Raw genomic sequence first — 25,436 nt, 5'->3', positions numbered from 1 at the left:
TGTGTGTGTGTGTGTTTCCCAAATGGACAAATCTGCGACTATCCAAAAGCCTGATTGATTTTTCTTCCGTGGAAGACCACTGACCGATGACACTGTGGCAAAAGCCGGAGAGGACAGATTGAGGCTCTTCCAGCAGGGGCTGTAGGCTTTAATTAGGGTGACCTTAGATGAAATGGCAACAGACTTTTCACAGGTGGGGAGGAGGGACTGCCAACAATCCCAGCTGGGGTCTGGAGACATGCTGCCAGTTTTAGTAAGGCGTGTCAGTCCCAGAGCTAAAGTGAAATCTTAAATCTCCCCTTCCCACCCCCAGCCCTGAAGCTAAAGAACAAGGCACCCCTAAATCTCCTCCGCACCCCCATTAATTTGAACAGCTTCTGTTTTGAATGGTCACACCACGTCATTGGCTGACTTTGTCATCACTAGCATATCTCACACAAAGACAATTTAAGTCAATTTTTTAGGGGTTTTAGCCTATGAATAAACCTTTTCCATTTGAGTACAGTGGTACCTTGGTAGTCAAACGCCTTAGTCGTCAAACAAATTGGCTCCTGAACGTCGCGAACCCGGAAGTGAGTGTTCTGGTTTGCGAACATTTTTTGGAAGCCCAACGTCCGACACGGCTTCCAATTGGCTGCAGGAAGCTCCTTCAGCCAATTGGAAGCCACGCCTTGGTTTTCGAACCGTTCCGGGAGTCGAGCGGTAATCAATAAGGGTTTCTGACTCCCAGTTGTCTAACATTAGCAAAAACTAACACACAAACACCCTCAAAAAATTACGTTGATAATGGGGAATGCTCAGGGTGGGGAAACAAGGAGTGGATTTTTATATCGAATTTGTGAGTTTGGCTCTATAGGAGGAGGAGGAGGAGGAGTTTGGATTTGATATCCCACTTTATCACTACCCTAAGGAGTCTCAAAGCGGCTAACAATCTCCTTTCCCTTCCTCCCCCACAACAAACACTCTGTGAGGTGAGTGGGGCTGAGAGACTTCAAAGAAGTGTGACTAGCCCAAGGTCACCCAGCAGCTGCATGTGGGGGAGCAGAGACGCGAACCCGGTTCACCAGATTACGAGACTACTGCTCTTAACCACTACACCACACTGGCTCTCACTGTACTGCTCACAAATCCCCAAACAGAGCCATGTGCTCAGAGGCACCCCGTTCCTTAATTATTTGTGCATATCCGCAGACCTGAGTCGCAATTTTGCATTGGCTCTGGTTGGTAGACCTCAGGGTTCTAGCAAAAAGCATGACTACAAAGTAGAGCCTGATGACTGCCCACCTCTGCGTCAAACTACCCAGATCACATGTGTTCATAGCTGGGGCATGGTGAAGAAAATGCCGTGTAAGCAAAGAGCTGCAGATTACTCAAGCAAGGAGGCTGAGTCATTACGTAGTGATGGAAGGCAACCCCCCCTACACACACACACACACACACACACACACACACAGCAGCTTGCAAGCCAGTCTGACTTGGAGAAGAACCCACATCAGTAATGAATAATCAGATCCTCAGTTTCCATTGGGTTGCAACTGCTTGCCACCTACAGTTGGCTTGTAAATTAAACCCCGGGCAGAAGAAGTGGGTTTTAAGGGGGAGGGAGTCCTGTCCCTGAGAGCCACAACTCAGAGACACACCAAGAGAAAAAAAAACATAAGTTTCAGATACAGTGGTGCCTTGCAAGACGAAAAGAATCCGTTCCGCGATTCTCTTTGTCTAGCGGTTTTTTTGTCTTGCGAAGCAAGCCCATTGACGGCTTAGCGGATTAGCGCTATTAGCGGATTAGCGGCTTTTAGCGGCTTATCAGCTTAGCGGATCAGCTGATAGACGCCTTAGCAGCTTAGAAAAAGGGGGGGAGGGGGAAAAAGTCGGAAAAACTCGCAAGACATTTCGTCTTGCGAAGCAAGCCCATAGGGAAATTCGTTTTGCAAAGCGCCTCCAAAACGGAAAACCCTTTCGTCTAGCGGGTTTTCCGTCTTGCGAGGCGTTCGTCTTCCGGGGCACCACTGTAGTTCTAACTTTCAGTCTTGTTCCTAGTGGTAGTGGTCAGGTTCCGAGAGATGTCTGAAGAACGTGATTAGTTAGCTCTTGTAGTATAATTATGATAATCACCCTCTTTCATTTTCCCTTTATTAGTAATATTTTAATAATAATCATAAATAAATAAGAATAGAATTGTGCACCCTACCCCCGAGACCATTCCATCGTAACCATCCAACCTCCCAAAATTGCAACACCTCTTGCGATGGTTTGACCCCTTCCCGTTTTAACAGTACAAATTCTACAAACACCCTCCTGTCTCCTCAAAATCATTTCTCCTGCGTATTCCCTGTCTTACCTTAATGGCACATGTTAATTTATTATTAACAGGTATATCCCACACCTCTTTATACCATTCTTCCATTTTCTATTCTGCTTGCCCCTTCCACTTTCTAGCAGTTTTCCCATTTTTAAGGACCCTGTTTTAGCCACTGCCCCTGTGCTATGGGCTTGTTACTAAGCAGCTCCTTTTGTCTTAACCCATCTCTGCAGCACAGAGCCCAAGAAGCTGTTGCTCTTGTGTCTCTCTCATTTGCATCCCTTTCTGTGCAGCCCCCACCCCATCAGAAGCCAAAGCCACACCAGGGCTAATTATCCTCAGAAAGGGAGGGGTTGCCATGGCGACTGAGCACTTTTTAAAGCACCAGGAATAGTCTTCATCATTGTTCAGTGTGCACGGGAAAGGTCAGCACGGAGGTTCCTTTCCGTATGAATTTTGGCCTCCTTGCTAAAGAAGAGCGAGTTGCACTCGCGATGCCGCTAAAATGGTGAGTTGATAACTGAGCTTTATGACGACACTTGTTATGAGTCGAATTCTTCGGTACTCAGCTTGCAAGAATGGACACAGCAAAGTATTTCCACGGGAAAGGGACTTGTGGGAAGCAAAGGAAATCTTTCTCTCAGCTCCAAAATTAGTTGCTGTTGCAGAGAGGGGTGTTTGAAAGTGATGTAAACTGGCTGTTTTGTTTCATCTCCGAATATAAATGTTTCGATGAATAGAAAACAAGCATAGATTGTCTCCCTGGTGGGCTGACATGACTTTGATATTGTCGGGTTCAGAGCTGCTCCGCTCATGCGTTGTACGATCCTGAGATTTATTTCAGGTCAAAGACACATAAGGAATAGGAACCTGCAATTAGGAAAAAATGCAACTTTTATCTGCGCTTTATATGAAATGTATTCTTTGAAAAGGTTTTACATGAATCAAATTTGTTACAGGGAAGCATAATTATTAGGGAGAAGTGACGATCACACCCAGTGTATTGAAACATACTCTTGTTCCCTAAAGTATTTTGAGCACGTTTCCTCATCCTGATCATAGACATATTTGATTGCATGTTGAAAATGTAAGTTATTATTGAACGTGAATGTTTTTGTAAGGCAGAACGCATGAGTAACTTCATTTACCGGTAACTACGAGGACAGCTTCCATGGTATCAGTTAATCACATGAAGCTCAACATTGGAGTTCCACATGATTTTTATAGTGGAAACTTGAAGTGTGCTCACTCACTGACTCACTGCCATGTGAACTCATCTATACCCCACAAAATACTTTTCAATAGCCTTGCCAGGTTTAATCGTAAATATAAGAAATCATTTACTATGCCTTTTTAAGCTATAGTTCTCTGAAATTGATAGTAGACAGTAAATGTGTTTACCGAAAAGAAAAGCAGCAAAAAAAAAAACCACGACTAAAAAAAAATTTACATGTTACTTTAGTGTCCTTTTAAAAAAATGCCCCCCCCCCCATTTTTAGTTGGAATATTTAACATAATTTGTCTCCTGACTTTGCATTCTTAAATCAATTTTCTGCCCGAGGGGCTGTCTGTAGAACACACTTCATTGCACCCTGAATACCCCACCCCCCTTTTTAAAGGAGCTTTTTTTTTTGTATAAATAAGCTAATTCTCAGCCGTTCCTGAAGGAATTAAGCCCATATTTTGTGTCAGTGGCATTTGACTCACAAGCGAGATTTGATTACCTCTTGGGAATACAAATCAAGGCATTTAATTTTCTCCAAAGGCTCGCAGCAGTTCCTTTAGAGATGCTATTATATTGTATCATTGCCAAAGCTCTTTTATACTCTGCCATTACTGTCAACAGTTTGGAATTGCTAAATAGCAATGAAGGGGAGTGAGATGGGATTGCTGATCGGATTAAGTAGCGACTAAGGCTCTAAATGGGGGGCTGGGGGATTACCTCTGTAATTGTTCCTTTGGTTTACTGCCTTTGGAGGCCAGGCTGCTACCTTCTCTTAATTGGCCCTGTTGCTGCGCCTTTAGCAACAGCCTAACACACGTCTTTTTAACCACCTGTCTCCTTGCCTCCCCAAAACTGACCTCCTCAATTTCTGTATCTCAGGCACAAAAGTAAAGGCATTTAAAAAAAAAAAAAAAAGCAAGCTCACAACCCCATTCTGAGGAGGAGGGGAACTTAATAGTCCTTAAAACTGATGTCATTTTACATTTGTGTACTTGTGTACAGATACCAGAGCACAAATTTTACCGTTCTCTCATGGTGCCTGAAGTGCCTGAAGTGTAAAAGGCTGGTCTGTGTTCTCCCTTTAAAGGTCTCAGAGGTTGAGATTTTAAACAGCATTTACATGTGTGAATCCGCATTAGACAAGGGGTATGCATCTTTTGAATTTAGGCATTTGTCTCCACAGGGCTCATCCTAAGTCTCATGCTTGTAACCAGTGTTAGAAATTCAGGTATATAAACTAATCAACAAATGGCACCTACGGTATGGATGCCACAATGACATTAGGCGCCAGGGTTTTTTGGTTTGGTATTGCAATTGCGTTGTTGTTGTTGTTGCTGTTGCAATTGTGGTGTTGTTGTTGTTGTTGCAGTTGTGGTGTTAAGAACAAATCTCAAAGCAGTTTACAACACATTGAAACATCAAATAAAACAATCGAGAATGGAAAAAAACCCCAAGCTTCAAGGAAAATACAGTGGTACTTCGGGTTACAAATTTTGCCACAGGATGAGAACGGAAATCGCACACCGGCAGCGGGAGGCCCCATTAGCGAAAGCGCGCCTCAGGCTAAGGACGGTTTCGGGTTAAGAATGGACCTCCGGAACGAATTAAGTCTGTAACCCGAGGTACCACTGTATCACAGATCCTCCTTCTCCAAGTGACAGGCTGCTTTCCCTAGTTGCCAACTTGGCATGCAGAGATCTCCACGTAGACCCATGCCGGTCGCAATACATGCACCTGACTAATTTTGAACATTGCTTATAAAGTCACCTTTATCGGTTATTTATCAGATGTCACTGACTGGTTTTTTCTTTTGTTTTTTCAGATGCCCGACCAGTTTGATCAGAACGTGGTATTGAACCAGCTACGATACTCTGGAATGCTTGAGACCGTGCGGATACGAAGGGCTGGTTTTCCAGTGCGGAGGCCGTTTCCGGATTTTCATAAAAGGTAAGCCTACCTTTTGTTTAGGAACGCGGGTGGCGCTGTGAGTTAAACCACAGAGCCTAGGACTTGCTGATTGGAAGGTCGGCGGTTCGAATCCCCACGGCGGGGTGAGCTCCCGTTGCTCAGTCCCTGCTCCTGCCAACCTAGCAGTTCAAAAGCACGTCAAAGTGCAAGTAGATAAATAGGTACCGCTCCGGCGGGAAGGTAAACGGCGTTTCCGTGCACTGCTCTGGTTCGCCAGAAGCGGCTTAGTCATGCTGGCCACATGACCCGGAAGCTGTATGCCAGCTCCCTCGGCCAATAAAGCGAGATGAGCGCCGCAACCCCAGAGTCGGCCATGACTGTACCTAATGGTCAGGGGTCCCTTTACCTTTACCTTTTGTTTGTTTGGGTGTTAAGCATTTTAGATGAGGTGTGTAGTCCAAGGGAAGCTTTTTCTTTTTAAAGGGAAAATCACCTTGGTTTTTTTGTTTCCCCAGATACAAAGTGCTGATGAGAAATTTGACTCTCCCTGAAGATTTAAAAGGAAAGTGTGCTGCCTTCCTTCATTTGTATGATAGCACAAGCACTGAATGGCAGCTTGGGAAATCTAAGGTATAAGAGACAATAATTCCTAAACCTTGCCAGGTGACTTTGCCTCAGTTCCTAAGCCAGCAAAACTTGGTATATTTGTACCTATATTAGCAAACAGCATGACTCCCCACCCACAAACCCACCTGTGGTCTAAACCACTGAGCCTCTTGGGCTTGCCAATCGGAAGGTCGGCGGTGCGAATCCACGCGAAGGGGTGAGCTCCTGTTGCTCTGTCCCAGCTCCTGCCAACCTAGCAATTCGAAAGCATGCCAGTGCAAGTAGATAAATAGGTACTACTGCTGCGGGAAGGTAAATGGTGCTCTGGTTTCCGTCGCAGTGTCCCGTTGCACCAGAAGCCGTTTAGTCATGCTGGCCACATGACCCGGAAAGCTGTCTGTGGACAAATGCCGGCTTCCTCGGCCTAAAAGCAAGATTAGTGCCACAATCCTATAGTCGCCTTTGACTCGTGTGTTTGGGGGAGTAGGACATCCCTAATACTGCAAGCCTCCCCCTCTCTAAGAAATAGAAAAATGGATCCATCTTGAAGGCTGATATTGATTGCCTGAGAACAGCTTTTGCCCTCTTTTCTCCCAGACCCTCAAAATGACGCAGAATAAGTTTTTGCATCATATTACGAAGACACCCTCAATGTGTATGTTGTTGCGCTTTTCTTAAAGGTGTTTCTTCGTGAATCTTTGGAACACAAGCTGGAAAAGCAACGGGAGATAGAGGTTGGCAAAGCAGCCATGATCATCCGAGCGCATGTCTTGGGCTATGTGGCACGGTATGTAACAAGGAGCTGCCTTCTACTGCACCAGACCAGTAGACCTTCTAACTATGTGTACAAGGACTAACAGGTCTCCGCTTGAGATCTCAGACTTTCCCAACCTTGGTAACCAGGACAGAAGATCAGGGCTTTTTTCCCCAGCCAGAACTTGCTGGAACTCAGTTCCGGCACCTCTTTTTCTAGAAAAATTGCACTGCATAAGATTAACAGAAGATTGAGTTAGAGCATCATGCATGCAACTGCTTTGGAAGCTACAGCCCCTTCCTGCTTTGTATATTAGGCATGGGTTTTAATTGGTAAAACTGCTCAGGATTCCCCTTCTGAAATCTTTAGACTTCCATCTTTTTTCCTGTCTGTCTCCCTGCTGCAAAAACTAATGTTGTGTTGGATGATGATGCCATTTAGCAACAATGGCCTTCACTGTCACACTCTGGAATTTCCAGGGTATTGCATTCATTATATGCAGAGAAGTAATGAAAATATGTGGTATATGTTCCTTTCTTAAAACTTGGAAGCGTTTTCTGTTTTTCTGAGGGGTAGCTTACACGTTATCTTTATCATGTGGAGTCTGAGACAACTTGAAACTATATAGAATTTTTGGTTAAAGCAAGGCTATTGATTGCGAAAAATTGGAAAAGTGGTATTATACCGACAAAAAGAGAGTGGCTTGCCAAATTATTGGAGTATTACAATATATCCAAAACAATGGGAGAAACTGGAAGGATCTCAAAAGAGAAGATAGACAAGGACTGGAAGGTGTTTAAAGGATACTTGCAAAATCATATTGAAAAATCAGAACTCCTATTAGAATAAACAAGTCCTATTATAAATACTGAAATACTAAATAAGATGGATAACAATGTGTAACAGAAAAAGTAGAAAATTGGTTTAAAAGTGTATGAAAGAAAGTAGTAGAAGTGAAAAGAAATGGCAATTGAGTAGATTGGAAGTCTAACACAAGGGTGGGGTGAGGGGTGAGGGATGGTGGTGGGAAAAGGAAGCATCTGTGGGACTGAGTGTGGGTATGTATGAATATTTTTAAGGATTGTATGAACTGTATGTTTGTATATTCGTAATATGTATGTATTAATGTTGAATTATTTTAATAATAAAATATTTCTGTTTAAAAAAAAAGAGAAATTATATAGAATTTTCATGCTAACTGGTCTCTGGATGTTAGTGTACCCCATGCAACTGTATGTAGGAACTGTGACCTACTTCTGCAAGTACGTCTCTTATGTTATACAGACATAAGAAATGATCCACATGACGCAGAAGAGCGGTTAGTGTCCGTATGTTACACAGCTGTTGGAGAGAAACCATCATGGGGCACAACATTCAAGCATTCTCTGTGTAGTGTAGACCCAAAGTGTTGATGGCCCCAAGTTGCACTATTTGAAGATTTGCTTTTGGTTGTGCAAATCACTTATTTGGGTGCGTTCCAAACGTTTTTATTTGCACTATGTAAAGAAAAGAGATTTGTAGCCTTGGTTATTTGCAGTGGCAGAAGGACGGGGGGGGGGGGGGGAACCCAACAGACCAAGCCATTTAGTTTGATTTTTTCCCTCCAAGACACAAAAGAACAATAGAACTAGGTGACTGAGTTATAATGTTTTATTTGCTTACTTACTGCCATGCATTATGTCCTAGATCCCATCTGTTTACTCCCCCCCCCCCAAACCGAGTCAATAGAGGGGTGTTCAATAGCTGTGTGGGCGATGAGGTCATTTCTTTTCATGTGTATATTAGACCTGCCCATATGTATTGAATGGTGTATCTGTTAAAAGAGCAAAAATACTTTTCTTATGGACAAAAGCTATCCTCCGATATACAACTTTCTTTAATGTCAGGGTGTATACGTATCAAACAAGCTTGATGGATTACAAATAGATGCTATTAGACAGTGACATAAAAATGCTTCCTTAACTAGGATGCATCTCTTCCTAGTCATTCTAGTGAAATAGTACCATGAAGCACAAGTAAAGAATGTTCATGAGAGTGGAATTAATATTACTGTCTTTGCTGCCTAGAAGTTTTAATTTATCCCCTTGGTATTAATGGTTCCTGTCGCTGGTTCATCACACCTTCTCTTCACCTAGACGTGTGTCTCTGTTTCATTTCAGGAAGCACTACAGAAAAGTCCTTTACTGTGTAGTTATCATACAGAAGAACTACAGAGCTTTCTACTTAAGAAGGAAGTACTTACTGTTAAAGAAAGCAGCCATCACTTTCCAGAAGCAGCTACGAGGCCAGATTGCCCGTCGTGTTTACAAAGGGTTGCTGGAGGCGAAACGACAGCAAGAGGAAGAAGAAAAGAGAAAGGAAGAGGAGGAAAGGTATGGAATGCGTTGTTACTTGACAATATCTGGTAAGCAATTTAGCTTTGCTGCAAATTAGCTTACAGCAACCTTTGTAATTTTGTGCAAGTTACTGTCAAGCAAACACATTCATTTCAGAAGTCACATCTTGAAAAACTGGATCCCTGTGTAATGATGTATTGGTTTTGATTCCTTTCTGATGTTTTCTTATTTAGAAAGCGACAAAAGCAGGAAGCAGAACGTCTTGCTCGGCAGGTAAGCTGTTAATGGTGTCCTATTCTCTTTTGTGTTTGAGTAGCTCTTATTGTGGGAAGCAGAACCTGGTGAGAGGACTTGATAAAGTTGTTTCTGTCCAATTTCTGCATTGTGCTTTTTTCCCCCTTTACCTGAAGCAAGATTTTTAAGGACGGATTTACATGTTACAGGAAACATGGGACTGACAAAATTAGCAGTCCATGTTTATTTCTCCTCTTCCATAAAACGTTCTATAATTCATATGCTGATAGTGTTTATCTCATTTTATTTATTATCCCACCCTAACCTATGGGCTGATTGTGGCTTGTAACGTTTTATAGTCCTCTCCCTGGAGGCTCACAATCTAAGACCCAGTAATATTTACCATGGACCTGGGTGTTATTTTCTCAATTTCCACTCATAGCTTTCAACTTTTCCCTTTTCTTGCGAGGAATCCTATTCGGAATAAGGGAATTTCCCTTTAAAAAAGGGAAAAGTTGGCAGCTATGTTTCCACTTTGCCTTGGCACAAAGGATGCCCAGGAACCATCAGGAGTAAAGTATGATTTATTTCTTGAATTTAGGCAAGAGTCCCCAACAGTTCCATAGGTCTGTAAAAAGCATTTGGGAGTGTCAAGTCTTGCAAACACAATATACCCAATTCCGCCTCTTCTTCTACCATATGAGCATCTGTTACAATGCCACGTACTTTTATCTGCCCCCTCTTGGAAATCCAGTGTGACTTCCTCTTGACCCAATGCTGGACGCTATGGCTCTCCATCCTGCATCTCTTGTGTCGGGAGAAGGAAAGCCAAGAAGGCTGAACCACAATATGACACACAGTGTTGCAGACGTGCACTTAGAACCTCACCATTGTTTGGTATTTCATCACCTCCAGAAGAGGTGATGAAAAGAGGACCCCACAGGGAACTACCGTTTTCAGCAACAGCCTTGTGTACCTTAAAATATGTCCTTTCACACCTCACGCCACCAGCTTCGGTCATGTTTTTGCTGTCCGCAGCTCAGTGTAATCAAATAAACTGTGTCTTGTGCAAAAGGGGGAGATGAGTTCTTCAACGTGGGAAAAAATGTGGCAGAATTGCAGTTGCCTAGCAAGGAAAAGATTAAGGAATCTTGTTGGCAGATGAAGATGATGGAGTTTATGGAGCTGGCTGATCTCACCGGGAGAATCCGCGACCAGAAAGAAGAGGAACACCAAGAAGATTGGAAGAAATTTAAAGACTATTTGAATAACTATTGTAATATTAAAGATATGTAACCACTTGAAAGAACTAATCAGGCCTAGGTTTAAATTAGGATTAAATAAATAAATAAGAAAATGTACAATAAGAAAAGTTAGGAAATGTGATTATGACTGTAATACGGTTTTATGAAATAACGATATTGGAAGCTGCTACATTTAATTACAAGGAAATTCAGATGGAAGAGATTAGAGGAAGTCAAGTAATATGTTTATGAAGATGGATTTTAATTAACTAATCAAGTCTTAGTTTATGTGGTGATATATGGAAAATTTGAAGTATTTTATGTTTCACATTCTTTTTTATTTTGTTATTGTTTATTCTCTTTTTTGTTATGCTTTTGTATGAAAAATAATAAATATTATTGTGAAAAAAAGATTAAGGAATCTTGTGTGTCAAAATGCAGGCTGAGGAAGAGAAGAGGCGGCAGGAGCTGGCGGCCATTCAGAAAGCCCGGAAGGAAGAAGAACTGAAGCGAGAGCTGGAGAAGCAAAAAGAAAACAAGCAAGTCGAAGAGATCCTTCGCCTGGAGAAAGAGATTGAAGACCTGCAGCGCATGAAGGAGCAACAGGAGCTGTCGCTGACTGAGGCGTCGCTGCAAAGGCTGCAGCAGCTCCGGGACGAGGAACTGAAGCGGCTGGAGGACGAGGCCTGCCGTGCGGCGCAGGAGTTCTTGGAGTCCCTGAACTTCGACGAAATTGACGAATGCGTCCGAAACATCGAGAGGACGCTCTCTGTGGGCAGCGGTTTCTGCTCAGAGCTCGGCGAGTTGACCGGGAGCGCGGGCGGCGAGAAGCCCAGTTTCAACTTCAGCCAGCCATACCCTGAGGAGGAGGTGGACGAGGGCTTTGAAGCGGATGACGACGCTTTCAAGGATTCGCCAAACCCAAGCGAGCATGGCCACTCGGACCAGAGGACCAGCGGCATCAGGACCAGCGACGACTCTTCAGAAGAAGATCCGTACATGAACGACACTGTGGTGCCGGCAAGTCCTGCCACAGGCAACAACAGCACGCTTGTTCCTTCTGGCCACGACGCCCTCAGTCTCCACAACTCCTCCAGCGGTGAATCCACCTACTGCATGCCGGAAAACGTATTGTGCAAGCCCCAGAACTCCACGGAGTTAATTACTCCCGATGCGGACTATGATTATGACCAAGATGACTACGAAGACGGCGCTATCACTTCCGGAAGCAGTGTGACCTTTTCCAATTCTCATAGCAGCCAGTGGTCCCCCGACTACCGCTGTTCTGTGGGGACATACAACAGCTCTGGGGCCTACAGGTTTAGTTCAGAGGGTGCTCAGTCTTCCGTGAGTATTGCTTTCTTTGCCATTATTACAGTGGTACCTTGGTTATCCCACATGGGTGGCGCTGTGAGTTAAACCACAGAGCCTAGGACTTGCCGATCAGAAGGTTGGCGGTTCGAATCCCCGCGACAAGGTCAGCTCCCATTGTTCGGTCCCTGCTCCTGCCAACCTAGCAGTTCAAAAGCACGTCAAAGTGCAAGTAGATAAATAGGTACCGCTCTGGCGGGAAGGTAAACGGCGCTTCCGTGCGCTGCTCTGGTTTGCCAGAAGCGGCTTAGTCATGATGGCCACATGACCCGGAAGCTGTACGCCGGCTTCCTCGGCCAATAAAGCGAGATGAGCGCCACAAGCCCAGAGTTGGCCACCACTGGACCTAATGGATTGTGGACCTAATGGTCCACAATCCATTCCGAACCACAATGCATTCCGGAGGTCCGTTCGTAAACCAAAACAGGTCATAACCCAAGGCGCGTTTTCACCAATGGAGCCTCCCAAAAAATTATTCATAAACCAAAAAAAGTTTGCAAACCAGGACACATTCTTCCGGGTTTGACGCGTTCGTAATCCAAAACGTATGCAAACCAGAATGTTCACAAACCAAGGTACCAATGTACATCTCTTTGGGAGGCATAAGAGTAATGTCAAGATTTTCTGGTTTAACCGTCACATTGTCAAAAGTTATTGTGCCACAGTATTCTTGATTAAGGACTACACATAACTACTACTATTATTATTAATTAGATTTATATACTCCCCTTCATCCAAAGATGAAGGGCAGCATGGTCCATAAGATACAAATACAACCTGACAATCCAAAAGTGTAGTCACAGCTTGTTAAAATAATTTTTACATCAAATTATTTACTTGTGGTTCTTCAAAGTACACAAATGTAAGGACATTGTTTTAAGCATTATTATATTCCAAGTCCAATTTCTAGTTAGCAGCAATATAAAAAACATAAACCGATTTCCCAGTGCTTACTTTAATGACTGCTGTTGCGGCGTGGTGTAAACACCACTCCTTAGACCTCACAGGGATAACTCTCTGGAGTCTAACACAACAGGAATAAAATTATTTCCTGAATTGTATATGTCACAACAAGAGAAGCCACAGGGAAGAATTCCTTCACCAAAGGGGAAAAAGGAAGTGTGTGAAGAGTCAAGGTTGAAAAAAAGAAGCACTTCTTAATAGTTATTGTTTGTCAAAACATTAGGTTTTGGAGGTTGGTTTGCTTTTGCTGTGACTCAGAAGTTCATTTCTGCTGCTACCCATACAGGCAGTCCACTGAAAAAGTCATTTTTTTTTGGTAGCTAGGCTGCAGTCACACTAAAAGTGAACTTGTCGCCTGTTAAAAAACGAGCACAGGATTAATTTTAGTGGACATGAATGACACAACAGATGACCAACAGGTCAATTTATTTTGTGGAAGCAAGGTAAATAATATTTGTGCCAAATGGAACATATTCATTTAGGAACGTCTGTATTCTCGGTAGGGTGGGGGGTGAGAATGCATGTAAGCTTAGAGCAAAGGATCTGTAAATGCACCATACCCCAATTCTAGGGATTGCTTATGGGAAATGGGCAGGGGACTTTGGCCTTCCTTCACAGCAAGGAGAAGGAATCTGTCAAACACGGAGATCAGGAGATCCTGCATTTATATGAATGTACCACTGAACTTTTAACATCTGAATAAGGCTGGAATGTGATGAAAACATCTGCAGCTAAGCCTTTTCCTATCAGTTAATTTCCCTCCTTATGTTGATCTTCCAGTTTGAAGACAGCGAAGAAGACTTTGACTCGCGGTTTGATACTGATGATGAACTTTCGTATCGGAGGGATTCTGTCTACAGCTTCGTCAGCCTCCCTTATTTCCATAGCTTTTTGTACATGAAAGGTACAGAAACAGCCCAGAGTAACTTAAATAGCCAAACAAAATGTGGTGGTCTTCTTTCTCAAATACTGTGTCTTCACACTACTTATTTGTGGGGTGATGTAAAGCAGAAATTATGATAAATTAGGGGCAAGTAATGAGTAAACAAATCCAAGAAGATCGTTAGAGGCTGTTGATCAAGTTGATCAGAGGTGCCAACAAACTGTTGGCAGAGTTTACCAGGATACACGAACGTGCCATAAGAGAGAAGTAAAAGCTGCAGAAATAGCTGCTCTTAAATAGTGCATTTTTCAAATTCTTCCTCTGAAACAGTCCCCTCAAGACCAAGAATTTTGATCTATACCAGGGGTCAGCAAACTTTTTCAGCAGGGGGCCAGTCCACTGTCCCTCGGACCTTGTGGGGGGCCGGACGATATTTTGAAGAAAAAAATATGAACCCACAAATAGCCCCACAAATAACCCAGAAATGCATTTTAAATAAAAGCACACATTCTACTCATGTAAAAACACGCTGATTCCTGGACCATCCGTGAGCCAGATTTAGAAGGCAATTGGGCCAGATCTGGGCCCCGGGCCTTACTTTGCCTGCCCATTATCTATTCTGTTGGTTTTCACTAGATTCTGTCAAATTATTGTGTTTCTGCATGTATAATAGTCACACATAACTCGGCCTTGTATTTCTCTTCTTTTAATTTGTAAGAGTGATAGACCTATCACTCCACTTGCCAGAGCGAAGGCATTCTGACAAGGCACTTTGACTGAGGGTCATGTAATATGGATTATACCATCCACAGAAGGATTGGGTCGTGGAGAACAATGCTGGGATGAGAGAGCAACTAGGAGAAAAAGCCTGAAGCTTGATTGTTCTCTCGGATGCTGGTTGAGGGTAGAGAGCTTGAAACCAAGGGTGCAACTCTGTGACAATCCGCTGTTAAATCTGGCGAATGCTTGCTTGTTCGACCCTAGACAGTTTTCAATATTTATTAATTGTATAGACCAATGGTTTTAAGATCCTTCTGCTTAAAAGCATCCAGATTGCCCGATGAGAAATAGTTCTGATCTACATAACGTTCCCTTTGAAGGAGTGTCGGGCATTTTATTGTTGTTGTTGTTGTTAAACAAACGCAGGTTTCACAACCTATTTCTCTCCCTTTCCTCAAGGTGGGTTGATGAACACTTGGAAGCGCCGCTGGTGTGTCTTGAAAGATGAAACCTTCCTGTGGTTCCGCTCGAAACAGGAAGCTCTCAAGCAAGGCTGGCTGCATAAGAAAGGTGGTGGGTCTTCCACGCTGTCCAGAAGGAACTGGAAGAAACGTTGGTTTGTTCTCCGGCAGTCCCGGCTGATGTACTTCGAAAACGATAGCGAGGAAAAGCTCAAGGGAACACTTGAAATCCGAACAGCCAAGTAAGCAAAGTCCACTAAAGGTGTCCACGGAGGTAAAAAGTGCCTCAACCTCAAGGCACCGTTCTTTCTCACCTCCCTCCGACTGGGTGTTAAAAGCCATGCCTTTCCCCTCTGCCAGGATCTTAGCTGAGGAGATGGTGTTGGCAGCCTTCCCGTGTGCTCCTCTGATCAGCAGAGCGGCACTAAGCACCCATTGTCCTCCCAGTCACGGCCCTTTGGAAACCAACCTTATGTGCTCTGTCCAGATTAGCGTGAGCTCCAGGACTTTTAAAAAATCATCTTCCTAAAACAACACATAATAAATTTGCACGCGGCTGGTAGCCGGCACAGATCAATAGCTGAAGGAAAATGAGGTGGAGATGAAGTAGATCCATATTAAAGCCTTCATGGAGATAAAGAATGGATTGGTGCCTCCCTGGAAACAAAAGAGGGGCAAAATTGTTCATAGGCATTAAAAACTAGACTCCACTGGCTTAATAAGAAAGACGGGGCATCAGGGTTCTGACAGTATGAATTCATCGTATTTCTCACTTCTCTGTCCGTTTCAGAGATATCGTTGATAACACTACTAAGGAAAATGGGATTGACATTGTCATGGCTGATAGGACCTATCATTTGATTGCTGAGTCGCCTGAGGACGCAAGGTAAGAACTGTCTCCCCCTTTCCCCTTCCAGCCACTGACGTTTTGCAGATGTGAAGCCTCATACTACTTGACCAGCAATAAACTCACTGCGGGATTCTTTCCCCACCCACAGAAAAATAAAATAAGCAGAAGCAATAGAATCGTTTTCAAACGGAGGCTTTCATACAGAGTTCTGCAGACGGTATTCTAAGTTTTGGGCCCAGTGGCTAGGCTCCCAAAAGATATCCACAAAGAAAAGAGCTTAAAATGTACTATGATTTGCTATTGTCTCTAATAATGTTCAATCTGTGGTTTGATCAATTTTGCCCACTCTGATACATTTGCAAGTAGGGATGTAAAATGCTATAGCATGTGTAGTAGATGGGGCTGTAATTCCCTTTAGGGATAACACTCAGTAACTGGAGACTGTGTCAGGTAGAATAAAGCACCCTAAAACCCATGCTGCTCAGCAGATTAAAAACCTTCAGACTGCTCAAGATAACTGCTAGCAGAAAAAATATTAATATTTCAGCAATTACCTAAGAGAGGGCTACAATCTTTCAAAGTTACCATAGCTTAGAATTTTTCTCCTCCTCCCCCAATCTTGCTGTGGAGAGTTTCTTTTCAAATGGAGCAATGAGCTCAATGAAGGTTTTTTTTTAAAAAGCCCCTAATACCCTCTCTAATACACCAGTGTGGTGTAGTGGTTAAGAGCGGTAGTCACGTAATCTGGTGAACTGGGTTCGCGTCTCCGCTCCTCCACATGCAGCTGCTGGGTGACCTTGGGCCAGTCACACTTCTTTGAAGTCTCTCAGCCCTACTCACCTCACAGAGTGTTTGATGTGGGGGAGGAAGGGAAAGGAGATTGTTAACCGCTTTGAGACTCCTGAAGGGGAGTGAAAGGCGGGATATCAAATCCAAACTCTTCTTCTTCTCTTCTTCTTCTCCAGTGGTCTGATTCCGTTTGTTCAATTCCCAGTTCTTTGACACTTGAAAATATTTACTTATTGCATGAATGTCCCATCTCAGCTCAAGGCGGTATACATTTTAGTCTCACATACTGCACAGACTTTCTTCACCGCCTCTATTGCATCTGCAGAAAACAGCAGCAGGAGACTCTTTCAGGTGGTTCACAATTTAGCGGAACCACCTGTAACATCGGGGCCCAGTACGGGCCACATGTTCTCCTGCAATGATTTTGCAAAGTTTTTTGCAGATAAAATCGCTCAGATTCGGGAAGAAGTAGACTCCACCGTGGGAGCAGGGCCGGGGCGGGAGAGTGCTAGAGTCCTGTCTGGTCAAGTTGTGTGGGATCAATTCCAAGCTGTTACCTCCGAGGATGTGGACAGGCTGCTCGGACGAGTGAAGTCAACCACCTGTCTCCTGGATCCTTGCCCATCCTGGCTTATAAAAGCTAGCCGGGAAGGACTGGGCGATGGGCTTCGTGGGGTGGTAAATGCTTCCCTCCGTGAGGGAGCCTTCCCAGACCCGCTGAAAGAGGCGGTTATTAAACCGCTTCTTAAAAAACCATCTCTAGATGCGGCCACGATGGCCAATTATCGCCCAGTCTCAAACCTTCCATTCTTGGGCAAGGTGATTGAGCGAGTGGTTGCTGAACAACTCCAGGCACGCCTGGAAGAAGCGGACCATTTGGATCCCTTCCAGTCGGGATTCAGGCCTCATCATGGGACTGAAACTGCCTTGGTCGCACTGGTTGATGACCTCCGGCGGGCTAGGGACAAAGGTGAGAGCTGTTTCCTAGTTCTGCTGGATCTCTCAGCGGCGTTTGATACCATCGACCATGACATCCTTCTGGACCGTCTTGAGGGGCTGGGAGCTGGGGGCACTGTCATACAGTGGTTCCGCTCCTTCCTCCTGGGCCGTGTTCAGAAAGTGGTGGGGGGGGATGAGTGTTCAGACCCCTGGGCTCTCACTTGTGGGGTGCCTCAGGGTTCTGTCCTCTCCCCCATGCTTTTCAACATCTACATGCAGCCGCTGGGAGGGATCATCAGGAGGTTTGGGCTGGGTGTTCATCAGTATGCAGATGATACCCAGCTCTACCTCTCCTTTAAATCAGAACCAGTGAAGGCGGTGAAGGTCCTGTGTGAGTGCCTGGAGGCGGTTGGAGGATGGATGGCGGCTAACAGATTGAGGTTGAATCCTGACAAGACAGAAGTACTGTTTTTGGGGGACAGGAGGCGGGCAGGTGTGGAGGATTCCCTGGTCCTGAATGGGGTAACTGTGCCCCTGAAGGACCAGGTGCGCAGCCTGGGAGTCATTTTGGACTCACAGCTGTCCATGGAGGCACAGGTCAAATCTGTATCCAGGGCAGCTGTTTACCAGCTCCATCTGGTACGTAGGCTGAGACCCTATCTGCCTGCAGACTGTCTCGCCAGAGTGGTACATGCTCTGGTTATCTCCCGCTTGGACTACTGCAATGCGCTCTACGTGGGGCTACCTTTGAAGGTGACCCGGAAACTACAACTAATCCAGAATGCGGCAGCTAGACTGGTGACTGGGAGCAGCCGCCGAGACCATATAACACCGGTCTTGAAAGACCTACATTGGCTCCCAGTACGTTTCCGAGCACAATTCAAAGTGTTGGTGCTGACCTTTAAAGCCCTAAATGGCCTCGGTCCAGTATATCTGAAGGAGCGTCTCCTCCCCCATCGGTCTGCCCGGACACTGAGGTCCAGCTCCGAGGGCCTTCTGGCGGTTCCCTCCCTGCGAGAAGCAAAGCTACAGGGAACCAGGCAGAGGGCCTTCTCGGTGGTGGCGCCCGCCCTGTGGAATGCCCTCCCATCGGATGTCAAGGCGATGGACAACTACCTGACATTCAGAAAACATCTGAAGGCAGCCCTGTTCAGGGAAGTTTTTAATATGTGATATTTTAGTGTATTTTTCATCTCTGTTGGAAGCCGCCCAGAGTGGCTGGGGAAACCCAGCCAGATGGGCGGGGTACAAATAATAAATTATTATTATTATTATTATTAGTGGATTTGAAGCAGTGATTGGTCCAAGGATATCCAGAGAGCTTCATCCCTAAGTGGAAATTCTCCCACATTCTAGTCTCACACACTATCCACTTATACCTCCCTAGTTCAGGTTCAAATATAGGATCCAGATCTGGTTTTTTATCACCATCTGTAATCTGTTGAAGTGCCAACAAGATTTACTAGCGTTTAAGGTGACTTTTCTCCTCTGTCACATAAACCATTTTTTTCCTACAAACACGAAGATAATTGTTTGCATTTCAAAATGTGTGTAGTATACACAGCACCCACACGTTCCGCTCTTAACATTTTCTTTATCTTTCCATGACACACTATGACAAGAAAGATTAAACACAAAGCTGGTTGTTGTCAGAGAATTGAAACACTGAGGTAACCATCCAATTTTTGAAACATGGCCATTAGTGTTGTCCCCTGGAGATTTCTTTTTTAAAAAACAAAAATATTTTTTTTTGGTTTTTCCATGTATACATTGTTGTAAGAATTTAAGGTCAAATATAATATAAATTAAATGTACAAGGCAAACACGTCCATAAATATATACACCACATGTCTGAAACAATACAGGAAGACAGTCCTGAAACCATTTTGACTCTCCCAAACTGCCCAAATGTTTCTCTGCAAGGAGAGAGGAAATCAAAAAACCTCCCCCATTGTCTCCGTGCTCACAAATCCTGCCTTAAGGGCATATTTAAGGTGTGAATAGGGTGAGCCTGTGACTTGGATTCAGGAATTAAGTAGTTATAGTTACAGATAGGTAGCCGTGTTGGTCTGCCATAGTCAAAACAAAAAAAATTCCTTCCAGTAGCACCTTAAAGACCAACTAAGTTAGTTCTTGGTATGAGCTTTCGTGTGCATGCACACTTCTTCAGATACACAGTGTATCTGAAGAAGTGTGCATGCACACGAAAGCTCATACCAAGAACTAACTTAGTTGGTCTTTAAGGTGCTACTGGAAGGAATTTTTTTTGTTTTAAGTAGTTATAGTAACAAAAGAGTGGCCAAAACCCAGATAATGCAATCAGGTAACTTGCCAGACAGGAGATAAACAACACACTCAGGATTCTGTTTTAGAGTGCCTCCTGTGATGTATGTATGATGTTTCTGGGGGTGGTCTGGAGTTTGAGAGTGGGCAAATTCAAAAGTCTATATAAGTGCGGACACACCTTTGTTCTGGGTTCCTCCTCTCTCCTGCTGGTGGTCAGTGAGGACCCTGTTGCAACAATTTAATAAAGATCAGGCTTAATAGCTGTTTTGCTTCTCAATATTCTCTGGTTGGCCTCTGTTATTTTCTCCTACCAATAGGGAATCCACTTAAGGACTCTATATGGGCTCTTGGATACACCATAAGGGGAAAAGGGCAGATTTTGTTTATAACAACATCCTCTAACAATTTTCCATATTTCCCCCCCCCCTCCCCTGGATTTCCCTCATATTCCCATTTTGCTTTAGTTCCATATTACTCACCCTTTGTTTCCTAAAATTTTCCCAATACATATAATCTTACTTTTTGTTATATACAATTGTGTTTCTTTATTCAAACCCTGCCAGTGAGTCCAATTCTTTATGTTGCTTCTTCATATATGTTGTAAATGGTTCCCATTCTCTTTTAAAGTCTTTGTTATCCTTTTCATGTAATTTATCCGTTAATTTTGCCAGTTCTGCATATTCCATAAGTTTCCCTTGCCATTGTTCTTTCATTGGTATTTCTTCTGCCCTCCAAGCTTGTGCTAATATAATTCTTGCCGCTGTTGTTGCAGTCCCCTGGAGATTTCTGCCTACCTCCCAAGTACTTGGCTCTTTTAACAAAAAATGTACTGCAGAATTGAACCTCTCATTCTTCCTCTTTTCCTCTTTATTCCCAGGTGTTAGGCTTTCATGTTCCTTATGTAAGATGTTCTAGGTGTGTGTGTGTGTAATTATATCCGTCTTTCATAACATAAAAAAATAACATTTCTCGTATAAACATTCTGACTTCAGTAATTCTGTTAGTGTTGACATTTCAGACACCTTCGTTATTTCAGAAAACCATTCTTTTAATGTGGGAGCAAAATTAGTTCTCCATTTCTTAGCAACCAGCATTTTTGCAGCAGCTAGCAATTTCCATATAGTTCTTTGAGGCCCAAGACAGATTGTCACATAATACAGAGGACTGGATCTTCGTGGGCATATTACAGTCATGTTTCTTCCACAATCATGTTGCAATTATGAGTAGCTAATCCCTGGCCCAGGGGTCAGATCAAGCCTTCCCCACCAAAACAAATTTTTATCTCCCCCTATACGTTTTGAAGCTACAAACATGAGTCTGACCAAACTGCGGGAGGCAGTGGAAGACAGGAGTGCCTGGCGTGCTCTGGTCCATGGGGTCACGAAGAGTCGGACACGACTAAATGACTAAACAACAACAAATACATTTTGGGCAGCTGAGACCAAAAAAAGTGTGTTCTAGTCCTCTCTGCTCACATTAGGGACCCTGATGAAGAGGCAAATAATCCCAGATGTCTGTCATCGGATTAATATTTTTAATAAGCACGGAGGCAGCAATAACCCCCCCTCCTTTGCAAATCTACATAAATCATCTGAGGATACAGACTTGTGCCCTTTGTGTATATGCATGCGAAAGTGGGTTCGCCAAACCAACTTTTTGCCACACCCACATCTGGCTTGCATGCATCCCTCAAAGAGTTGGTCATGGGTGAAGTTTTGGCCCTTGGTCCAGAAAAGGTTAGCCTTAGATGATCCCAGCTTCGCATGAAGACAGAACAGAAAGGCGGCGACAGCACAGTGCAGCCTTTGTTCAACTCCTCTGATACTGGAAAAGATGCCAGAATAGTTAGTCATTATCTGTTTTCACCTTTGGCCAAGAATTAGTGTGAAGGGCTCTAAACATAAACACCAGGAGGAAGTTAATGTTTAGCTGATTTAACTTGGGGACTATAAAGGTTCTCTGTTTAGTCAATCAAAAGCAACTTTTAGGTCTATAAATCAGTGCCATTCCAGACACTGCTGGTCTACATTTCCCATCATTGTCAGTCCTTGGCCAGGCTGACTGCCCCCCCCCCCAAACAACTGGATGGGCCACAGCTTCCTTGTCTCTGCTATAAATGAGGGAAATAGCATGCATCTCCTACAAAATAATCAGAAATCAATCCCACTTAGAAAATGGATATATTTGGCAAAGAGAAGCGCTGGATTGTCTTGGGCAACCCCCCCCCCTTCAGCCTAACTCAGTACATAGGCTTGTAATAATAATAATATTATTATTAATAATTTATTATTTATACCCCACCCATCTGGCTGGGTTTCCCCAGCCACTCTGGGCAGCTTCCAGCAAAATATTAAAATACAATGATTCATCCAGTATTAAAAGCTTCCCTAAACAGGGAACGTGTCATGCTGGCCACATGACCCATAAGCTATACGCTGGCTTCCTCGACCAATAAAGCGAGATGAGCGCCGCAACCCCAGAGTCGGTCACGACTGGACCTAATGGTCAGGGGTCCCTTTACCTTTTTAAGCAGGGCCGCCTTCAGATGTCTTCTAAAAGTCTGATAGTTGTTTATTTCTTTGACATCTGATGGGAGGGCGTTCCACAGGGCAGGCGCCACTACCGAGAAGGCCCTCTGTCTGGTTCCCTGTAACTTCACTTCTTGAAGTGAGGGAACCGCCAGAAGGCCCTCGGAGCTGGACCTCAGTATCCAGGCTGAATGATGGGGGTGGAGACGCTCCTTCAGGTATACTGGGCCACGGTCGTTTAGAGCTTTCAAGGTCAGCACCAGCACTTTGAATTGTGCTCGGAAACGCGCTGGGAGCCAGTGTAGGTCTTTCAGGACCGGTGTTATGTGGTCTCCCAGTCACCAGTCTAGCTGCCGCATTCTGGATTAGCTGTAGTTTTCAGGTCACCTTCAAAGGTAGCCCCACGTAGAGCACATTGCAGTAGTCCACGTGGGATATAACCAGAGCATGCACCGCTCTGGTGAGACAATCTGCGGGCAGGTAGGGTCTCAGCCTTCATACCAGGTGGAGCTGGTAGATAGCTGCCCTGGACACAGAATTAACCTGCGCCTTCATGGGCAGCTGTGAGTCCAAAATGACTCCCAGGCTGCGCACCTGGTCCTTTGGGGGCACCGTTACCCCATCCAGGAGCAGGGAGTCCCCCACACCCACCTGCCCCCTGTCCCCCAAAAACAGTACTTCTGTCTTGTCAGGATTCAACGTCAATCTGCCATCCATCCTCCAACCGCCTCCAGACACTCATACAGGACCTTCACCTCCTTCACTGGTTCTGATTTGAAAGAGAGGTAGAGCTGGGTATCATCGCATACTGATAACCCAGTGTGATAAAAGCATCTGTGTCAGCTGCACCTGCGCTCCTTGAAGGAAAAATAAAATGCAGGAGGTAGCGCATATATAAATGTGTCACGATACTTTATACACCCATTAACAATAAAAACCTAGCCAATAACATGCAGCATAAAATGTCTAATAATGCACATTAAGGAGGAAATAGTCTCAATTTTGCAGTGTTGGGTTGTGCATTAGTTCTTATCTCTGTTGGGTGTAAAGCCATTGTAATTAATGCCCTGAAGCTGTTGGCTCAAAGTGGCATAGATATTAGAAAAAGGAAGTTTAGAATTTTTTATTTACTAAAGGACAATGTCTCAGTAAATTAAAGAGAGAATTGTGTCAAGATGAACACAACATGGCATTGAACTTTGTGGGAAATGGACCACATAAGTAGAGAATCAGGAGATACCTGCTATGTAAGGAATCAAAATAAGATTTTCCCACATATGGTGGAAGTTTGTGACCACAATGAATTATTGGAGGATTGTGGTTAATTTCATAAATGAACATTTTCAGTTTAATAGGCTAGTAGACACTTTGGTTTGTTAAAACCAGTGTTTATTTGGATAAGCAACCAAGTTTTCCTGTCGTACATTAGCTAGAATTGTTTTTGCTAGTACTTGGAAAAGGAATCAAATATTAGCCAAGAATTAATAAGGAAAATTTGAGGACAGGTAGTGATTTTAAAACAGCATTTTTGAGGAACATAAAAATACAGAGTAACTTTGAGAAGTTGGGGTCTAGTGATTCTATGTATGAAAAGGTGATTCAGGTAGGGAAATCTATTTCAAATGGATGACTAAATGTTTTATGTGTTGAATGAATTGTGTATGAAATCTAGGTGCTTTTTTTGTCTTTCGTTTGATAAATTTTGTGCATTCTAATCAAAAAGAAAAATGTTGTTAGAGATAGTTTCAAAGTACTCGGATACAGTGTTAGTGTAAAAATCACTGGCGGCTTTCCTGTGAAAAATCTCAGGGTTTCTGTCTACCAACGGAGAGCATTCCTTCTTTTGAATAATAAAAAAAAATTCATCTTGTCATAATGGTAAATATTAATACAGTGGTACCTTGGTTTACGTATTTAATCCATTCCGAAAGTCTGTTCTTAAACCAAGGTGTGCTTTTCTATAGCAGTGGGGGACTCAGTTTACAAATGGAACACACTCAATAGGAAGCGGAACATGTTCTTATTCCAAGACAAAGTTCACAAACCAAAACACCTACTTCCGGGTTTTCAGCGTTCTTAATCCCAGGTTGTTCATAAACTAAGCTGTTCTTAAACCAAGGTCCCACTGTAGTGACATAACGGCGCACAAATTGGAGAATGAAGATTAGTGGATTCAGATTCTTGAAACAAATTTATTTTGTATTTATAGACAATAGTTAATTGTTTTAGGAGCTCATTAACTGCGGTAGGGAGGGAGTGGGATGCCTCTTGGCTTTATCTAGAATGTGGGGAATGTGAATATCCTTCCAAGGAAAAATAAACGGGTCATCAAACATTGGTTTCATTTCAAGACAGTAGTAAAGACAATCCTCCTGAATGAGAATATTTTACTGATTTCCTCCTTTTTTCTGCGTTTTCCTTCAGTCAATGGTTCAGTGTCTTGAGTCAAGTCCACGCTTCCACAGAACAGGAAATCAGGGAAATGCACGATGAGCAAGCAAACCCACAGAATGCCGTGGTAAGGAAGGCTTACACTCAGCTTCAGAATGTTGCAAATACTATTATAGCAATATGGTTGGTGGATCCTCCGGAAAAACAATCTCCCAAAGGACCTGTTGATGGCATTTTACCATTGCACTGTGGAGAGCGTATTAACTTATGTTCTGTGTCTGTGGTTTGGGAGCTGCACGGCCAGGGAAAAAACAATGCTGTCCAGTTTTGTAAAGACTGCAGAGAGAATAATTGGGTGCACTCTTCCCACCTTAGATCAAATCTATGCTTCCAGGTGCCATAAGAAAGCGGCAGAGATAGCGCAGGATAGTACGCACCCCGGAAATGATCTCTTTCAGCTTCTGCCTTCTGGAAGAAGGTATAGGGTTATAAAGGCCAGGACTTAGCCGCCTGAGAAACAGTTTCTACGCAAATGCAATTCTGGTTCTAAACGCAGCATAAGGGGTCTCTATAGTATAGTGTATTTTTAGTATAGTATAGTGTATTTTAAAATGGGGTTTCAGAGTTTTTAGGGGTTTTTATAGTA

The 25,436-nt window shown here is 43.7% G+C and overlaps 1 protein-coding gene across 1 annotated transcript in view; it reads left to right on the top strand.

Moving 5' to 3' along the window:
• The window catches only part of MYO10 (myosin X), a 210,744-nt gene that overhangs the window by 163,126 nt on the left and 22,182 nt on the right, over positions 1 to 25,436 (top strand). Inside the window, exons 20-29 of the mRNA XM_079984894.1 lie at positions 5,350 to 5,474; positions 5,951 to 6,065; positions 6,722 to 6,828; positions 8,955 to 9,167; positions 9,365 to 9,404; positions 11,051 to 11,956; positions 13,724 to 13,847; positions 15,006 to 15,249; positions 15,798 to 15,893; positions 24,824 to 24,917. Coding sequence (XP_079841020.1) covers positions 5,350 to 5,474; positions 5,951 to 6,065; positions 6,722 to 6,828; positions 8,955 to 9,167; positions 9,365 to 9,404; positions 11,051 to 11,956; positions 13,724 to 13,847; positions 15,006 to 15,249; positions 15,798 to 15,893; positions 24,824 to 24,917 — 2,064 coding nt within the window. The remainder of the gene's footprint in view (positions 1 to 5,349; positions 5,475 to 5,950; positions 6,066 to 6,721; positions 6,829 to 8,954; positions 9,168 to 9,364; positions 9,405 to 11,050; positions 11,957 to 13,723; positions 13,848 to 15,005; positions 15,250 to 15,797; positions 15,894 to 24,823; positions 24,918 to 25,436) is intronic.

Source organism: Podarcis cretensis (genome assembly GCF_951804945.1).
Source record: "Podarcis cretensis genome assembly, chromosome: 7".
Lineage (NCBI taxonomy): Eukaryota > Metazoa > Chordata > Lepidosauria > Squamata > Lacertidae > Podarcis > Podarcis cretensis.
Note: the sequence above shows the minus strand (reverse complement) of the source record. Positions and strands in the feature narration are given on the sequence as shown.